The sequence below is a fragment of the Camarhynchus parvulus genome, chromosome 4 (assembly GCF_901933205.1).
Source record: "Camarhynchus parvulus chromosome 4, STF_HiC, whole genome shotgun sequence".
In the NCBI taxonomy this organism is placed as follows: domain Eukaryota; kingdom Metazoa; phylum Chordata; class Aves; order Passeriformes; family Thraupidae; genus Camarhynchus; species Camarhynchus parvulus.
The window spans coordinates 57,127,854-57,147,242 of record NC_044574.1 but is presented as its reverse complement, the minus strand read 5'-3'; the positions used below and the strand labels follow the sequence as shown (position 1 = coordinate 57,147,242).

Below are 19,389 nucleotides of genomic sequence, written 5' to 3'. Positions count from 1 at the left end.
TATCAGAGAAATAGTCAAATAAAGAAGGGGCAAGAACAAAAATAATAGCTTAATCTAAGGGGGTAATTTTTGTTAATTAGTTTAACTAATCTTTTCTGAGCACTAATCTGGACATTCCACATGATCAATTTCCAGGAGATATAAAATTTAAAAATTTTAGCTCAATTATGTAAGAGTCCTGAGATTAGGCCAACTTTTTCATAGAATCATTGCTCATTCTCACAAGAGCCTTATGAAAGCATCATGAAATGAAGAATGTCTCAGGATTCCCAGGAAAACATGATGGAAACCTGCTGTATTTCTGGAGGAGCGACAATCACTAAAGGCAAGTGCAAAAGACAAAATAAAATACACAGACATAATACACAGCTATAAAGCAAACCCATTTTGTAGAAAAGCAAATTTTAACCAAATAGTAGAAGAAACATTCTAACTACAAAAGTGATTAATATGTGGAACGGGGTATGTAGGGAAGCTGCAAAATGCCTTCTAAATTAAACTTTAGTCCTACACAAAGCCCTTGTGATCATCCCATACACCACTGAAAGGATGCATGATGCAGCCAGCCCCTCATCTGACCAGCATTTACTGCACTTCTGCATGTGCAGAACAGGTACAAGGCTCAAATACACTTCCAATGCAGCATTCCTGAAAGAATTTCTCACATATCTTTATGCACCCAAAGTGATGTTTTAGTTTTTCAAAGTTATTTTCCCTCCCCTCACAGCCCTCCGGCTTTTAGATTGATCCTTTCAGAGGCTGAAATTCATAATTCATCTGAAGAACACAGCATCTGTTCCATTGTGAGATCTCTCCCTGTGGCTGGGTCAGCTTTAGCCAGAGGGAAACCACATGGAGCAAGCCCCTCCAGATTTTTCCCTTTCCTCCCATAAAACTACAGAAGAATAATTCATTTCAGGGAGGTGGAAGGGAAGAAAGTGAAGCAGATCCCTGTACTCCCCCTCTGTAGGTATGAGGACTTAAATTTCTCACCTGTTTTCATCCAGCTTTCCAGAAAAACAAAACACAAAAACCCAACCAAAACTATTCCTTAAAAGCAGGAATATTATCTTACAGGATGTGCCTTCTCTAAAAAAGGGATATTCAAATTATTTACAATTCTTTAATTTGTACTTTAGTAACAAACCTGCAATACCAGGTTAATCATCTCAGAATTGTTAGTCTAGAAGCTACATTTCTAAAAAAAACCACAAAAAATAAACAGTTTACTTCAAAAATGCCCAACAACAGAAATTAAAATACCCCCCACACAACTGCTTGCTTTTCCAGGTATACACTACGTATCTTCTCATGGTATCACATGAACTCATACTCTACTTTTTTCCATAACCAGCCCTTTTACTGTGCTCTCCAAACTTCTGTAAGCACGGAGGAAGAAAGGGTGTGGAAGGAGGGGGCAGGCTACAAGTACTGAGAGGTAGGAACTTCACAAGGAGCTTCTGCTTCTGCATTTGGAAAACTAAAACCAGACACAGGATATAATCCATAGCCCATAAATTTGAAAAGATGGAAATTAAGAGTGCCTAATTATTACATATGCCCTAGGAGGATATCATCAGTCTATTGTTACATTCCATGGTGTTCGTTTGGAGGAAATGAGGCCAGCTTTCACAGACATACTAGCCAGTGCTTAGAAGTACACTGCATTCCACCTCTGACAACTGCATATTTAAATTGCTACCTCGCTGGTTTTTACTGCTTACTGTCATCAGAAACTTCAGATGACCAGAGAAACCTCAACCCTACTTCCAGTGGTGCAGGTCCAGCCTTGTTCCTGTGCAAACACCAGAACCTTCACATGTGCAGCCTTTCACCCACAAGTGCTGCAGATAGAACATTTGTGTCTCAGATGGAATTTAGAGAAAAAGAGCTGAATGTGTAAGGCAACATCTGGTACCTGCCATTCATCCCACATGTGGAAGCCAGTCACAACCATGTTTTCCAAACTTGTGTGGCACTGAAAGGTTCTCAGATGGAGATGTTACTTGGGTTAGGCTTTCAGCTACACTTAGTCCCTTACAAGGGCTGTTTCCTGTCTATGTGATGGGCAATGTCACATTTTTCAGGCATTTCAGATAAAGTTGTAGAGAGAATGAATTTTGACTGGGCTTCTTGTACACCCCATCTGTGTCAGGCCATGGTAATTCTCAACACAAGGAGACACAGTAATGTTTTACAAAACACAAGGGGTGACCAGAACATGGACAAAAAAAAGGGAAAGCCCACATATTCTGCATATCCTTTTATTCACCTTACAATCAAAGGAACAGCAGTGCAAGAGCACCCGGACAACTCTGAAACAACAGTGAAACAAACACCAAATACAACAAGAACACTCATAGTGTGGTCAGGTGATCCTTTCCCCCATTTTATCTAACAAAATGCTCACATGCAAGACCAACCTCCATGCTCGCTCAGCTGCAAAGCTTCAGGTCTGACCATGCTTGGGATTGTTCCATGCAATGGCACTGCCACACTCCTGTCACCCACCCACTGCTGCTGGCACAGAATTGGGCATTTCCTGTACTTCCTCAGGTGATGGTAAGAAAACCTGGCTGTGAACCTTCCCTTGCCACTGTACACACATGGATCTTTTTCCATTGCTTCTGTGGCTTACTCACAGTATGGATTCATCTGGGGCTCTATGGTGCCAACAGATCCTGTGAGGGAGTGGATGGCCCCTTACTCAAAGTACACACTGCCAAATCAGGGTCCCCAAACTCGAGGCTCCCACCTCAAGGTGACAGCTCAGACTGCTCTACGTGCCCTTGCCAACATTAAGACATCCCACTGCCTTCCTAAGAAGCTTTTTGAAGATGGTCAATTTCTAGAGAGTTCAGTGGTTTAATATTTTGATTGTAAGCTGCTTTCTATCAGTGTAAGATCAAATTTAACCACAGATGTACCACTTTATCTGCTCAAACTTGCTCCTGTGACCTGGGGAAATCACAGGGACACCTGAGGCAATGATGTGATTCCTGAAAGACCAAGAGCAACACAGTGGGTCAGAAAATGGAATGGCCCCAGTGCCCAGAGTGTATTCTGAATTAGAGCTGTATCAATCATTAGCAGTAGGGGTACAAAGAAACCCCACATTGCAATTAAAAGCTACTCCATGAAAGATTATTTACAGAACTGTTCTCTTAGCACAAGATAAAAACCCAGTTCCTGAACTTTTGAGTCTCCAGTGCATGCAGATCAAGGTAGCTTCTTTCTGTGCTGCTTGAGAAAACAGCATGGCCCAAATCCAGCACACAGAGGGATCAAGCTGTGTTTCAGAGGTTTGAAAAGCGTTTGTAGTCAAACCATTGGCTGAATCACGTTCAAAATGAAGCCATGCTTGGATCCAGTTTCTAAATAGTGCTGTTGCCAACACTATGGCCTATGGTGATTTTGACTTGAGGAGACTGGTCCACAAACTTGGAGAAATATCTGATGGGATAGCAGCCATCTTTCAGTCTCCACATGTATATCTGAAAACACTCAGGATTACCAATCCCTAAAGTATCAACAGAAGGCAGAAGTGAAGGGCTCAGAGATGAGACAGACCCTGCTCTCCTGCCAAGTACCAAGTGCTCCAAAAAAACAGCAAAGTGTAACTGCAGCACTACACACATCCAGTCTCATTCTCCTGCTTGTTCTAAGCTCTGCTCAGTAATCTAAAAGAACAGCAGACCGAGAAGTTTAAAGTTATATTAGGAGAAAGGGGAAGGCAAAGTTATGCATACCATTTTTCTTTATAGAAATGAATGTTTTTACACCTTGCAGGGACACTGGGGAAAGCTGCAACAGGAAAATCAGAATATATTTTACAAAAGCAAACTGTGCTCTCCCAGCACATCTAAGCAAGTGACCGCTCCACATAAAGCAAACTCTGAGCAAAGAAAGCCTGTAATATAATTATAGCTCATTTTCTATTTACTGTAGTACACAACTGGAAGTGGCAGGTCTTTATCATTGCTATGAGGTATCTTAACTCCTGTCTGCAATCTGGAGTAAGTGACAGTGTTTACTTCTTCAAAATTAAACTACAGCAGCCTCCTCCGAGCTTTAGAGATTAAGAGTCTCAGATGAGCTGGCAGGATCATGAAGAGAACAAACAGATTTTTCAATTTATGCCTTAGCAGCAGGATAAAAAAGAGGAAATCACAAGCCAATTTTTAAGAAAAAATGATCAATCTGCACACATTAGAATAAAAAAATCTTAACATTCCTTAAAGATGATTGAATCAAATTCCAGACTCTTGGACTGTTTGTAAAATGTGGGGGTTTGTTTGACATTACTTTTGATTACTTCAGTCACACAGGATCAATTAACAACATACACTGAGGATCATTTTTAACTGCAAGGTGTTCATCAGACCTGCACAAAAACTGTACCCATCTTGTCCATTCCCTGCAGTAGACCCACTCAGCTATGTAACCACATCAAGCCCAGTGGATGCTTACATTGTCAATTTTACTGGAGCCACTTCTGTGTTTGCAGCAGGCTTTGATCAGGAGGCTGCCTCTCCATCACACCTGCCTCATGAAAAACAGTTCACCACACACCCCAGGGGACACAGCCCTCCCTGCTGAAGGGTCTGCAGGTGGGGTGAATGAAACAGGAGCCACCTGTCAGACACCTCAATTAAACTGAACAAAAGTGGGGAACCAGAGCCCTCTGCCAGCAGCTCCCAGCACATGAAGACACACAGACACATGACCCACAGTGGCACAGGGACAGCACCTCCTAGGGATCATAAAGAGCAATTTGCAGAGTTCAAAAAACAAGGAAAGTCATCAAGAATATGGAAGTCACTGAGGGAAGCTTAAGGAACAGAGAGGCGAGAACATCCCCTGAAGGACAACATGGCAAGGGTGTCTCTCTTCACTGAGTTAAGTCAAGAACAGAGAGGGTCAGAGGAAAATAACAGCCATTTGCCCTTCCCTCCTGCACAGAATCACAAATATATTGAAGAAAATGAACCGTGAGATGATGCGTGTAAAAACTGTACTGCTCCACCGCTGCTGGTGATGGTAGAGTTATGTTGTATATTTAGGCAAGCATCCAAAAAATGGTGACTGCCAGTTCATGGCCATGAATCACAAATCTCAGGAGCACACTAAGAGGCTACAGTGTGCTTCACAGAACAAACCAGCAGCAATTACTAAAGAGACAACCAAATCACAGCTAACTTCCAAGGTGTCCATCAAAGACACCTTGTCCCACCTTAGAGTGGGACAAGGCAAAGTCAAGGAGATAGGCACACCAAGAAAGGTCCACATCAATTTCAGACACCTCTACACTGATTTGTTGTCTTCAAACAATGATACCCACACCTGTATTGCTTAGAGGCTGAAAAAGACAACTATAGTTGTCTTAAGACAGTACAGGACAATAGCTACAGTAGCAAGAGCAGTGATTTAGCAGCAAAAGGCTTTAACAAAGTAGACACTAATACCAGCTTAGCAAGCAGTAAAAGATCAGGCCCATAATTATTATACAGGATATGATAAAACATGAATTATTTTTTCCATACCTTCCTAAACCCATACAGGTAAGCATGACTACCTCTGTTAGCCTTCAACAAATCTTTTAAGCATTCACCAGATCCTCCAAAATGATTAAAAAAACATCTCCACTCAGGGAGAATTATTTGATTTACAGCACTTAAAAGCCAAAGCAGAGATTTGAAAACACATTCAGCTTCATGGAATTATTTGTGTCCACATATACTGCTTTTCCTCAATACAGATATCCCTGTCTTTTCAGTTTTTCCTAACAGAGACTTGTCTTGGCTTTTAAGTAGCATCTTCTGTGTTTAACCCTTGTCCAGGAGATTAGATGGAGGAAACTATGAGGAAATGAAACCAAATAAGAAACAGAAACTTACCTGGTTACAGAGCTGACACTGTAGGCTCTGTCCATGTGTTTAGTTCTCAACATTCTCTGTTTTGTAAGAGGTCAGCAAGAAGCTCTTTTTCCTTTCATTCTTGTCATTTGCCCTTAAAACCTTTCTGACTCCAACTATCCAAAGCAGGACAAATCAGAAGAAGGCTTCTTCCAAATGCTCCAAAAATTTTCACAGCAGCCTGAAGCCAGCAGTTGCTTCTTCCCAGGCAACTTGTCCTACCTCCTCTGTTTCTGGCTGTTTGTCTGTTGTGGTTTAGCCCCAGCTGGTAACTAATCACCACTCAGAGGCTGCTCCTTCACTCACCCCAGGTGGGATGGAGGAGAAAATTGAAAGGGTGAAAGTAAGAACACTTGTGGGTTGAGATAAAGACAATTTAATAAGCAAAGCAAAAGTTGCACACACAAGCAAGCAAAACAAGGAATTCATTCACCACTTCCTATGAGCAGGCAGATGTTCAGCCATCTCCAGGAAATCTGGGCACCATTACACATAACTGTAATGTGGGAAGACAACTCCATCACTCCAAACACCCTTCCTTCCTTTCCTTCTTCCCATTTTACATGCTGAGCATGACTCCATATGTTGCAGGATATATGTTGGGTCAGCTGGACTTGCCTGTCCCAGCTGTGTCCCCTCCCAATTCCTTGTGCACCCCCAGTCTCTTCACAGGTCGGGTGGGAGGCAGAAAAAGCCTTGGATCTGTGCAAGCCCTGCTCAGCAGTAAGGAAAATATCCCTGTGTTATCAACACTGTCTCCAGCACAAATCCAAAACAGCCCCATACCAGTACTGTGAAAAAAAATTAACCCAGACAAAAGCACCTGAGAGTCTCAGATGATACTCCAATCCACTCATCTCATTTAATGAAGTGCAGCTGAGATACTCTGTGCCATCATATGAAGGTACACTTTTTCCTTGCACCTAATATCTTCACACCACAAGCAAAAAGCTGGAGAACAGATAATGAAAATATTATGTACCCAGCACTTCAACAGTATTATAGAAAAATTGACAACAGAAGGAACTCAGAAAAACTGGCATCCTGCAAGTCCCATTTTTCTAATTCTAATCCCTATTTAGGAAAAACAGAGAGGCATTACAGCCCAAAACATAAAAGACAGCAACATTCAAAGCAGTCACAACATAAAACTGTCTTTTCTTACTCCAACGCTTTTTCAAAGTTTATCGAAACTTGCACAGGATCACCCAAATAGGAAAACATCCAAGTAGAAACACTCCTTAAGACTTGCATGATGGATGGTTACAGCACTAATTAAAAAAGAAGTCACTACCTCACAGCTGCATTCCATAAAAGCAATGAAACTGTTGGGAATAGCTGGGAGTTTATGTAGCAGGGACTGAAGATATCAAAAACAAAGACAGTGCCTAAGCAGCAAACAGCATTCTTCTACTTTTTGGTCATCTCTAGATTTTATTTACTTTTAAGACTTACATTTGTGCTATGACCACTTCTTTATGAAAAAGACATGTCAAACTGAATCTGAAAAGAAACCAAAAAATCTGTTCTTGGAATGTAAAAGCAGCAGGTTCTTCTCAATAGGGAACTTGTACGTTATGGATTTTTTTCCCCTGAGCAAGGGGAGAATTTTTAAATTTTTAATTTAAAAAATGTATATACTGAGCCAAGCTGTGGAATTAACTTTAACAAAAACACACAAAAAGAAAAAGAAAAAAAGAAGAGAAAAAGGTGGCATTCACTCATACTCCAAAAAGAGCTATTACTCAATTACTCATTACAGAGACAGGCAGATGCATTCTGTGTCTGGCTGAACACACACTGAGCTCTGCTGCTCAGCCTCCCCTTGCTCCCGAGTTTAGCAGGGCGACTAACCTGTACTAATCATTACATGTAAGCTCAGTGCACATCTTCATTTCTAGTTGTTCCTCCTCCAAGACCACATCTTTATCTGGTTTGTTAAGAGGCTGCTAAGAAGTGGACAAGACAAGGTTTTAATGAAATGTAAGCAGTAACAACAGGTTTTATTCAAAATTTCCAGTAAAGAGGACCCACTAGTTTTGGAATAAAAGTACTTGAAAGTACTACAGCTTACATGAATATAAAAGAGCAAAGAGAAGAAAATAAACCAAGCAGGAAAAAAAATTAAAAATATATATATTTTTTAAAGTTTGAAACAGACCTCCACAGGGATACTGAAGTCCTCCAGACAATTAACAGTTACTAGGTTTGGCAAAACAAGATTCACTCACAAAATTAAAAGCCTACTTTTGTTACATAAACTGTATAAAACTGCTCAATAGTTAAAGAGCACTCTGTACAAATTTGTCTTGAAATACATAGAGCTACCGCCTTCAAACTGCAGTAATTAATAATTTTGTCCTCTTCATGGGTAAAAGAAGCTGCACAATTGCTTTGGGGGAAAAGGAAGAGGCAAAAATAGTCAGAACTAACAAGATGAAGCCACTATGAAAACAAAATGCACAATAAAATTCAGACCTCAGTTTAAACTAACACGCTATGTTTACAATATATTCTACATTTCAGCTGTCATTTTCCCCTCCCACTCCCACCTCCCCCCATTCAAATATTCCTAATTCCTTTATGGGCTAAATCTAATTAATTTCTAAACTTTCAAATACACCATACATACATTTAGCAAAAGAACATACCTAACATTCTTACAGCAGTATGGTCAGGACACAATTTCAGAGATAGCACACAGTTATTGAGATTAAACCTTATGCTTTCTTTTACTTTTAAAGCGAACAGCAGCCATCAGTGTAGTGTTTCCAAGAAGTACTGAAGAGAGGCTGCAAGAAGCAGACTTGGCCAACATCCACACTCAGCTCCAGAGGATGGGGGGGGAAACCAGTGAGTGCTGAATGTAAGGAAGGAGAACCTTAAGAGCGACGGCTGCAGGAAAATCCTTCAGGAACTCTGTCCAGCACACTGAGTTTGGCTTTGGCTCTGTTGTCCCTCTTGTACTAAGCCCTGTAAATCAACTCCACAACAGTACATTACAATGTAAACTAAAATTCTTTATACCAACAGTATGTCAAAGGGGTTTATTTATCTTTGTTTTCTGAACCCAGCAGTTGGTCACAGAAGTCAAGTGTTTTCATGGCTCTTTTTCAGCTGTTGCCAGCTGAGTGGGGGGGAAAAAAAATAAAAACGTGTGTCTGACTCATACATCTTTCAAGTACATGCAAGGCTCAACTGTTTCCAAAATGCAGGAGCTTGGGACCTTTTAAGACACTGAAGAAATAGGATTATGAGGAGAGCCCATCTGAGTAAGTACTTTATCCAGCCACTGAAGGGGACCATGGAGATGTATCTCTATCCAGCACGGAGTGCTCGTTACATCCTGGCGATGATATTCAGCTCCCCAACCCTGGAAATAGAATCATAAGCGGGGAAAGAAAAAACAAATCACCTTATATTATAATACTAAATACATGAAAAGCATACTTCCTACCAAAATAGCTTTCAACAGTCATTATCAGCAGGGTGCCACAGCACCCATAGCACCCACCAACTATTATCACATTTCAACAAACAAATCAGAAGCTAAAAAAAACCCATAAAAGTGGAAAAGTATCATTTCAGATCTCTTGGAAAGGAAGTCTTTAAAGACAAAATCTGTAGCAGTGCAGAATTTCCCCATACATCACTGCCAGCTGCCTGAGGTCCCTGTAAAGCCTCTAAAGAGGGGAATATTCAAATCTTCTCTGCCAAGACTGAAAATAGAACAAATTGGGTGGAAATGCTGCCAAACAGATCAAAAAATTAAAAGATGAGGTGATAAGACTGATGTGGAAATGGGGGTGAGGCATCTGTCTGACAAGAACCAAAGTATCATTCTCAGGATGGGGATGATAAACTGAGCAGTAAGTCAGAAACATTCCTCCTTGGAGAAAGAGGGCATGGTCATCCCCCATCAGGCTGTTTCTATACTTAAGACAGGTTTTGTTTCAGCTCATACCTGATTCTGTTACAGTAATTACCAAAGATATGAAGAGATATTTAAAAGCATTCAAAATTATTTTGTAAGTGAACCATTTTTGGGGCAGGTCTGAAGAGCAAACAATGACATCTGCAGGTACAGTTTGCTCTACTCTGTATTAGTTTAATCCCTAATGAAGGAATTTCCCAGCTCCCAGCACAGCTGGCAGCAGCTCTGAACACTGTGCAGTGCAACTCCCAATACACAAGAGGTCCTGTTTGACTGTTTAGGCAATGCTGCCCTACAACTCTGTAGGATGCAGAGCTGTAAACAGCCTATTCCATATTAGGAACCCCTGTCTTAACACATCTGAAAGTTCTCATCCTCCCATCATGAGGAGGACTGCAGCATATCACCACCTTCATTTGATTACTTTCATTTAAGGACCAGCCCTTTCATATCAGTACCTATGCTGATACTCACACAACAGCCACATCACAAATCCTGACCTTGCATGCCTTCCTAGAATAGAAGGGTATGCATATTATTCTAAATAATGACTACAGCTCCTAATTTGGGAGTTGCTGGTCAAGATATAGAGGACTTATGTGAAGAAACATCTTCTGTAAGTCACCTCAAGCTTTCTAAGTATGTGGGTCAGATGGTTTTCTGTCCACAAATACTTCATTTCACAAAGATCTGTCAGACTTAACGAGCAATTCCATCCTTAAAATTAAACAGCCATTAATAGGCCGATGAAGGGACTTAGTGGACCATTCAAAATCACTGCATTAAGAAAAAATAATTTACTTGGCTTACAAAATAATCTCAAGCAAATTGCCCACATACCTTTACAAAACTCATCCGGAGAGTGCACATCTTAGTAAGCTCATACACTGTCTCAAAGCCATGGTTCACAGACTGAGCCAGGAGCTGAGCAAACTCTTGATTATTGAAAATCTTCAGACTGCAGCCACTGGGGATTTTGCAAACCGTGGTGGGATGGAAGCCGTGGTGGTAGTTGCAGTTCCGACTTTGCACGAAGATGCTGCTGTCGCTCAAACACTCAGCGTACACCTCCCCTCCAACGTAGTAGAGATGGACACCTGCAAGGAGAAGGTGGCAAATTCACACTCTGTGTCTGTTTTCATGCTCTGTCTCCACAGAGATAGGCTTCTGTTCAAAGAGATAAACCTTAATTACATATCAGAGTATCATCTGTCTTCGTTTCCACTTTTCTCTTTCATCAGCAGGCAATCTGAAAGAAGAGTATGCATGTATGTATATATGTATATATGTATGTATGTATGTATGTATGGGCAATCAACACGTTGTATATTCAACAACACCAAACTAGCAAGCACAGGAGTTCTCATGCCTTCCATTGGACAACATGACCACTTAACTTTTTCTCATTATATTTAAGTGAAGCAGTAATTGGGAATGCAAGCAAAGAGAGCAGAAACCCGCTGCATCATTTGTAGATACTGAAGCAGCCCCAAGCTTGATTCTTTGGAAAAGTCTTGAATGCTAATTTGGGTAGCCTGAGTGTCAGCTAGCTTTAATTCCAGAATGCCAGGTGGGAAAAAAAAGGCCTTTGTATTCCTCAGACCTATCTGCCAAATGAGGCTACACACCAATTTGACAGTCCTCTCCCCATCTAGTGCCTGCTCTTTCACTTGTCATCCACAGCAGCAAAACCCCAAAAAAGTATTATACTGAGAACCTTTGTGTCAGTAGGAGTCAATTCTAAAGGTTTTGAGAAAGCAAGAAAATTTACCTTCTGTGTTTAAAATTGGGTTATTTGCTACTTAAACCTTTCACCCCCCACAATGTCACAAATCACAGAGGTGAACATGGAGAATTAGAAGACTCAACTGCAGTCCAGTAAGAAAGCCTTGACTGCTCTGTCATGTAAGATTTTGCCACTGACTGTGTGGGTAGATACATACTGCCACCTGATCTGCAAAAACATTTATGGCTGTGTTTTCAAGTTTGGGATTTACTCCTCCTTTCTCAAAGACTAAGTTCCACATCACCATTACTTGTACACCTTTACTTATTGAACTGCATCCTTGTCTCTCCCACGCTCTGCTTTGGTACACACGCAGTTAAGTGCTTCAGCAGAGCTCTGCCTGCAGCTGGGTTACTCCTAACAGGAAAAATGAATGAGGTGTTAAATAAATATCCTGATACTTGGGAAGATGAATGGGGAGGAAAAGAAGGAAGAAGTATTAACACTTGAGTGGCACAACACAGGTGTGGTGCACTACTGAGAGCTGCACAAGTTCTCATGAAGGGAAAAGCTCTCCAGACTGGGGGCTCAGACTTTAGGATCCGACAGTTCTCTTCAGCTTCAGTTTTTTTCTCCTCTTCATGAACTGGCACATCTACCCCACTGCTTAAGCATGCTGAACCCTCAACTGTCTCAGAAAATTTACAGTTTACTGAAAATGTAAATACCTAAAAAATATGCCTTTTAGGAATGGCCCACTGCAGGGGGCAACCTCAGCTTTGCCTGCCATTTGCATTACAGGTGAGTTCTCAGAAAAGAGGACTGTATTAGTCAGGCATAAAGGTGAAGATTTTCTCTTTTGCTGAGACACAGAACGGAAGCACAAAATTCCCACTGAAAGAATCACCAGCCTGTGAAAAATGCATTTGGAATAAACTGTTTTAGCAGGTTATCTCCCAAAATACATGTTAGGATAGCTAATTTATGTTAGAACTAAGGCTAGCTAAAACATTTGGTGCCAAGAACCACAATTTGGATTTTCATATACAGCAATAATCAAGATAAATCAAGACATTTCATTAGACAAACTGCCTTAACCTCTAATTTAGATTTCAATAGCCTTCAGGCAAATAAAAATCGATTAAGGGTAAAAGCTTCCTGTAATTACAAACCAGGTAGGAACAATACTTTGTTTATAAGACTAGGCCAGAAAATTATATGTTTACCAACACAAGCACTTCTCCCACATGCTAGGGAAGAGTTTACTCTTGAGAGAACTGGCCCAGGTTGTCATGTCTCGGGAAACAGCACCCCCACCCAGAATGGATGGCCAGATCCCAAACTCACCTTTGCCAATGGATGGCCAGATCCCAAACTCACCTTTGCCAATGTGCCGCCTGGTGTTCTCAATGGTGGAGTTGCGGTTGACGTTGGAGAGCAGTCCCAGGCAGAACCTGTTCTTGTTGTTGGAGGGGTCAGTGAAGCCATCCACCAGGATGCTGGTGGAGGACGCGTGGAACGCCTCCCCGACGCGGTTGTTCAGCTCGTAGTAGACGATGGAGCACCAGTGCTTGGGCTCCTCGTAAGCGACGGCCTGGACATCTGCAAAGCCACAATGGAAACCTTACAGCCTGGACATCTGCAAAGCCACAGTGGAAACCTTACAGCCCAACAGTGCTGGAACACAGCCTTGAGGAGGAAAGAGTCCTAACCCGGCAGATTTGGGCTACACAGAGTAAAATAATTTCAACTCAAGACTCAGAAGATACAAAGGCTGGCACTAGGTATGAACAGAAAAGTACAGGAAGCTCCTGGGCACATCCCAAGCAGTGCCCCAATACCCTTGCCCCATTTTCTTACAGTGACACCAGAGAAATGCTGCAACTCTACAACCCAGCTTTCTTTCCTACTCAGTAGATAGATTTCTACTTCAGTTCATTTTACTAACTAACTCCAAGTCACCTGTTTGCTTACTGCAAAGTTGTATAGCAACAGGAAGAAACAGCATCGCACAACTGCATCAAAGACCATTTCTCACTTTACAGCAAGGCAGCTTAAATATACAGTCAGCAGATCAATCTTACAGCATTCAGAGTGTGGCCAAGTCTTTCTCCTGGGTTTTTTGGGAGAATGGTAGGAGACTTCAAGAAACCCGAGAGAGATTGATATTTGTCTGCAGAACATGCATGAAGCACAGCCCCAAATAAAAGGAGGCTACTGGGGGGTTGTGGCTGCTTTGTGAGTGCCTTCTTTTAAATGAAGGACACAATTTTACTACTAAGACTTGAAAAGTTGTACTTGCTGCTGAAACACCAATTTTGCAGATCCCACTACAGGGCAAAGTGCTAAAATGAAAATCAGACTGGTAATATGGGAAAACTTGTTTTTTTCTGGACAGAGGTTTCCTTCTCCCAGCTCCAAGATTTTACTGATATCAATCAACTAAGATTAGTGTTCATATTTTCCTCTGTTCACAGATCATACCACTATGAGTTTCTGTTACAAAAACAAAAAACCAAAAGTCACCCTCAAACCAGCAGTACACAATAGATACAAAAGGTGGCAAATAATCAAGAGCAGGATAACACATCCTACATCACTGTGGCAAAACTTCTGAGCATAGCATGTATCGCTAATAACTTGCTTAAAAACACTGGTAAAAAGCTGATTTTTCCTGATAATCTGGCACTTTCTATCCCTTCACATCACTGTTGACAAGGAAAGAAAAAAGAAGAAAAAACAGTCTTTAATTATTACTAAGAGGTTGCTACATTTTTAATTCCCATAAAGATGCCAGCAATTATCAAAGCTGCAGCTTTGCCCCAGTTCTCAAAGTCAGGAAGAAATCTTGCCAGCTGGCCATTCTTACAGAATTAATCATATCTCTCTCACACAGATTTCATACTGACTTCCTCACATTTGCTTTAAGTCATGCAGAGCAGGTGCGTTTAGTCTCTCTATTCCCAGCATGGGCCAACAATGGAAATTACCCAACATCATTGACAGGATGCAGCTTGTTCAATCAAATCTCTTAAGACTAGCAAATCACCATGAAGAACACGCTTCTACAAAGTTTGCAACAAAAAATGATGCAGTAAGTTCACAGTAAAAACTTTTCTTCTACAACCTGCAGCAGATTTTTTTTTAAGTCGTGCTATCACAGCATATATATGTGAATAATAAACATGTGAAGGCACCTGGAAGTCTTTCTTTTTAATTAAGGGAAAGAGAGGAAAATCCATTGTACTAAACTACTAGAAGGGAAAAATGTCAATAGACAATTTTTATTTTGAAATGGCTGAATGATAAAGACCAAGAAGAAAAATGTAAACTGTTTTTTCTTTATCATCTCTCATGTGTTAGAGGAATTCTATAATACACATTTTGGGAGAGGGACACACATGCAGAGGTCTGCAGTTAGGCATAAAGTTTGAGAAATGTATTTTGAGGCAGTAAATTTCTGGCCTCAAATTCCTGCAAACTACTCATACCCTCAAAGTGTAGTGTGTGTGAGCAGCAAAAATGGAAATGCTAGAGACTGAGTTTATCACACGCAAAATTCATTCCAAGCAGAGAGTAAACAGGCTAACACAAAAGCCATCCAAATTGTGCTAAGAGGGCAGATATACTACCTGAAACCAGACATTGAGCTTAGCAGCAAAACAAGTACCAAAAAAAAAAAAAAGCCAACCCCAAAACCGAAAAAACCCCACCAACACCAAAAAATCCAAAACACAACAGTTCAATTGTTCATGCGCCTGTGATCTTCATAATCGTTCTGGCACAGCACCCAGCTTGCTGCTCTTTCTTGGCATGGGCCACAAGTGTGCAAGCTGAAGTGTTCTCTGAAGGGCTCATTTCTCACAAGGTGATGATGAGAGGCACAGAACCCTTTGCTCAGCAGCCATGGCTGCTGCTGTGGCTTTAACAAGCAATGTGTAAAAAGATGTCTGTGTCACAGCACATAAAGCAATAGGCCTTTTTTTCATACAGAATTTTAAACTCTCTAGCAATGCCACACCTCAGGCAGATTACTCTGTATTCTGCAGCCTCAGAGGAGTTCTTTCCATTCAGAGATTAGTGGAAGTTCCCAATAGAAAACATAAAATTACCTTGGATTTTGAGTTGGCTGGGAGAAAGAAAGTAATAACCTCCATATATTTTACATTTTTAAAGAGTCATGGGATAGATTCTCTCTTAAATAAATATTTACATTTATAAATAATCTCCAGCTTTACTATTTCATCCCTTACAACAACGGAAGAAAAATTACATGACCAATTTTTTTTCTTTTCCGCAGACAAAAATTTTCATGAACAACATCCAAAATGAAAAGTCATTTATTACTCCTAAGTTCTGGAGGTTCTTTACTCTTAAGAAATGAAGAAGAAAACATGAAGGAGGCATTCTTACCTCCTCTGTGCACGTCAGGGGGAATTGCAGGTGCCATCATGTTGGTATCCATGGGCTGCGAGGTATCGTGTGTCATCGGATCTTCCGGAGGCAGGTAGGTGGGCGGGGGAGTATCAGCTAAATATAGAAGAGGCAGATACATGAGTGCTTTCCTCTCTTTAAAGCACATCTACATATCCACATAAACAGTCTGAGCCTGGAAATGCTTCCAGCCTGACTCAGCTATAAACTTCCACCCACCAGAAATCTGAAAAAGCAATCATGGACCTCGAATAAGGAAAGCAAAGAATTGCTGTGTATATTAAGCACAACTGCAATAAAAACAAGTCACTTCACCCCCACATAAAGCCACAAAAGAAAGCTCAGCTGTGTTTCCAACCCACGGTTCTGCAGGCTGAAAGTGCCATACAAACATCAGGGCACAAAGAGGTCTCAGGGCCCAGCCAGCAGTAGATACTGAATATGTTAAAAGTGAACAGAAACTTTTCTGTTTCCAACACAATTCTACCAGCAAATTATTTAAACATCCCAGCATATCCGGGGCCTTATCATTGTCAGTGCAAAGTATTAGCTCTGTTTCCCTAGACTGGGAATAGCAGAAAGTGTTCAGGAACCCAAATCCTACAAAAGTGACCTTGTGGGTCTGGAATTTCTGTGTCAGTGTTTCTGTCCTGTCCCATTCAGGGCTGCATCACCAGCACGGGAGCCCATGCACAATGCCCACACTCATTAACATATGTTTGAAGTGTCCCAGGCAGCACTGCCCTTCAGCTGCCTATTCCACTCCCAGGAAAGCTTCCCAAAAGATTTCCTACAAGCTGCAGGAGGTTGCCAATGTCACCATTTCCCAATAGATCAGAGGACACTCTCCTCCAGATCAATTGCACAGAGGTACATCCAAGAGCTAGAAACCTTTGCCTGATCCCTGCAAGCTTTTGCTGCAAAAGCTGGGATTAGATTACATCTGTGATGTCTCTGCTGCTGCTCATCCCACATTTATTTCCATTACTGAGAGTATGGATTGCAAACTACCACAGCAAATAATCACAGGAGACTCCAAAACTCCGAAAACCAAATTAGCATGAACAAAAGGCAGGAGAATGCTCTATAAGTTTGGGAGTCTTTTTGTGGAGTGGTGGCTTTGTTCAGATTTTTTTCCATGTATTTTCTTAAGAAAACATATGTTCATGAAATTTATTAACTAACTTATTGTTTAGCAGGTATTTTGTATTTTAGATCTAATGCTGGCAGGTGCCTGGCTAGTTCTGTTACTTGAACACATTCAGGTGGATGAGAAAGCAGCAGAGAAAGACACAGATGGCAACAGGGTTGCACTAAAACCTTAACAAACTGCACTGGATTTTGAGTCTCATGTTTTACTAAGGCTTAAATGCTTGTGTGTGCAAACATCATGTTGGTCATGCACAAGATTCCAAGGCCACAGGCAACTAATTAAGCAGTATCTAAAAAGTTTTCAAGGCTAACTGCTTTGCCCCTTTATTTTTGTATTTTCCAGATGTCAGCCTCTTTCCCCATTAGTGCAGGATGGACAACTGTCCAGAGCTAAGCAACAAGGACAGCAGTATCCTGACCTCCCCTCTAACTCAATTTCTTCCCTGCAGCTGCAGACATTAAGGGCATGTGGACAGAACAGACCTTCAAAGATCTAGTGAACTTCCACAAGCCAGCATTCAGGAAGACCTTGTTAGGTCTTTATCTCTGTTGGAAAAGCCCCAACCACAGCAATCATGTTTAAAAAAAAAGAAAAAAAAAGACAGCTAGTTTCACAGCAAATTTTCACATTTTTTAGAAAAACCAATACAAGCTCTTTCCTTCCTTCCAGCAAATTCAGTAATTTTCACTCACAAGAGAAAAATTTGCAACAATTAGCAAGAGAAGAAATCTATGGATATTAATTTCATGTAATAGGAAACAGATTTTCACAAATCTGCTGCTTTGTTTACACATACCCTCTCCTCAGCCCCTGAAGGAAACAGGCAAACAACATCAGTGAGCATTTGTACTGCATCCTTCTCCCAGCATTTATATCAAGAAATCCACCACAGACTGCTTCTGTAGTATTTTTATCCAGCTGCATGTAAAGAGCAAAAAAAGGCAGCTTCATGGAATTTTCTACAGACACCAGTCAACAAAGGAAGGCTCTTCTCTGACTGTAGGTAGTGAAACAGCCTGAAAGTTATTTTAAGGGCCTGTTTTTCAGTTGAAGCTTCTTGGAATTACACCACTATGAGAAGAAATTGTTTATCAAGTAACAGTAACATGATTACCTTGAGAAATATCCCTTTTCTGCAGAACTAAAGCCTTGTGCTGAACTTACGATCATAAGCAAGGATGATCTCTAGCACCACACTTCTGGAGCATTGAACACTACACTCTGTGGGCTAAACTGCTGAACTGGTCCCCAAAACATTTTGGATCCCTCCCCACACCTCACAAGAGTTCTACTGTAAGTGTGTTTGAAAGAGGCACAATGTTAAGGCCTTCGATATTACCAGACAAAGAGATTCTATACTCTTTATTACCTTAAAAGTGTTAGCTTGCTATTAAACACAAGTGTTGGCTGATCATTTGGTGTTATTGAGCAAAAAAGTCCATGACAGCAGTGATGTTCAAGCACCTTGTCCCTTCTCAATGGGGGCTGACCGTACCTGGCATCTGGAACACCCTGTACACATGACTGTGCCTGGCATCTGGAACATCTGTACACCCTTCTCGAGGGAAGCTGACCATACCTGGCATCTGGAACATCTGTACACCCTTCTCAGGGGAAGCTGACCGTACCTGGCATCTGGAAAGGGCTTCCTGGGTCTGAGCTGGCTGGAGAATGGGGGTAGGTGCTGCTGCTGCTCCCTGGCGAGTTGGGGTAGCTGCTGCTGGGCGAGTGGGGGAACGGCTGGCTGCTGGGCTGCTGGAAGGAGTCCGGGAAGGTGGCGTTGTGCGGCATGTGGGGCTCGTTCTGCCCCAGGTTGCGGAACTGCGCCAGGAGGCTGTGCTGGGGGTTGTACTCGCTGTGCCTCGGCACCAGCACCGGAGGAAGAACTGCAAAGGGACAAAGGGAGAAAAGCCACAGCGTTAGAGACTCAGTCCTGAAGGTGTATAGGGGAAAAACCCCCACATTGTTCCCCGGCCCCGGCATATCCGCAGGTGCCTCAGAAACGAGGCAGTCAAAGCCAGGAGCACATGTCCAAGCAAGAGCTCCTTCCTTCCCTCACATCCGGATACTGCACAGCTCCAACCCGCAGCTCCCCGGATTGCCAGATGGGAGCCTGCTTTCACAGAGGGCCAGGGAAGAGGAGCCAAGAACAAACCACAGTTCTGTGTTTCAGTCTCACTCGCACAAAGAGGTGCTGGGAAGAGCCTGACAATGCTGACATGCAGTT

The 19,389-nt window shown here is 41.7% G+C and overlaps 2 protein-coding genes across 7 annotated transcripts in view; both read right to left on the bottom strand.

The window, feature by feature from the left end:
- Window positions 1–7,929, bottom strand: part of MMAA (metabolism of cobalamin associated A) — a 41,903-nt gene extending 33,974 nt beyond the window's left edge. For all 3 annotated transcript variants that reach the window (XR_004060721.1, XR_004060720.1, XM_030948369.1), the window contains exon 1: window positions 5,898–7,929. Coding sequence is in view for 1 of the 3 variants with exons in the window: in XM_030948369.1 (XP_030804229.1) it covers window positions 5,898–5,950 (53 nt within the window). In the remaining 2 variants the exon portion in view is untranslated. The remainder of the gene's footprint in view (window positions 1–5,897) is intronic.
- Window positions 7,930–8,064: 135 nt separating this feature from the next.
- SMAD1 (SMAD family member 1) overlaps window positions 8,065–19,389 on the bottom strand; it is a 98,161-nt gene continuing 86,836 nt past the window's right edge. For all 4 annotated transcript variants that reach the window (XM_030948368.1, XM_030948365.1, XM_030948366.1 and 1 more), the window contains 5 exons: window positions 18,791–19,048; window positions 15,989–16,105; window positions 12,956–13,177; window positions 10,690–10,946; window positions 8,065–9,288 (listed from right to left, as the gene is read on the bottom strand). In XM_030948368.1, coding sequence (XP_030804228.1) covers window positions 9,145–9,288; window positions 10,690–10,946; window positions 12,956–13,177; window positions 15,989–16,105; window positions 18,791–19,048 — 998 coding nt within the window. In that variant the 3' untranslated portion in view covers window positions 8,065–9,144. The remainder of the gene's footprint in view (window positions 9,289–10,689; window positions 10,947–12,955; window positions 13,178–15,988; window positions 16,106–18,790; window positions 19,049–19,389) is intronic.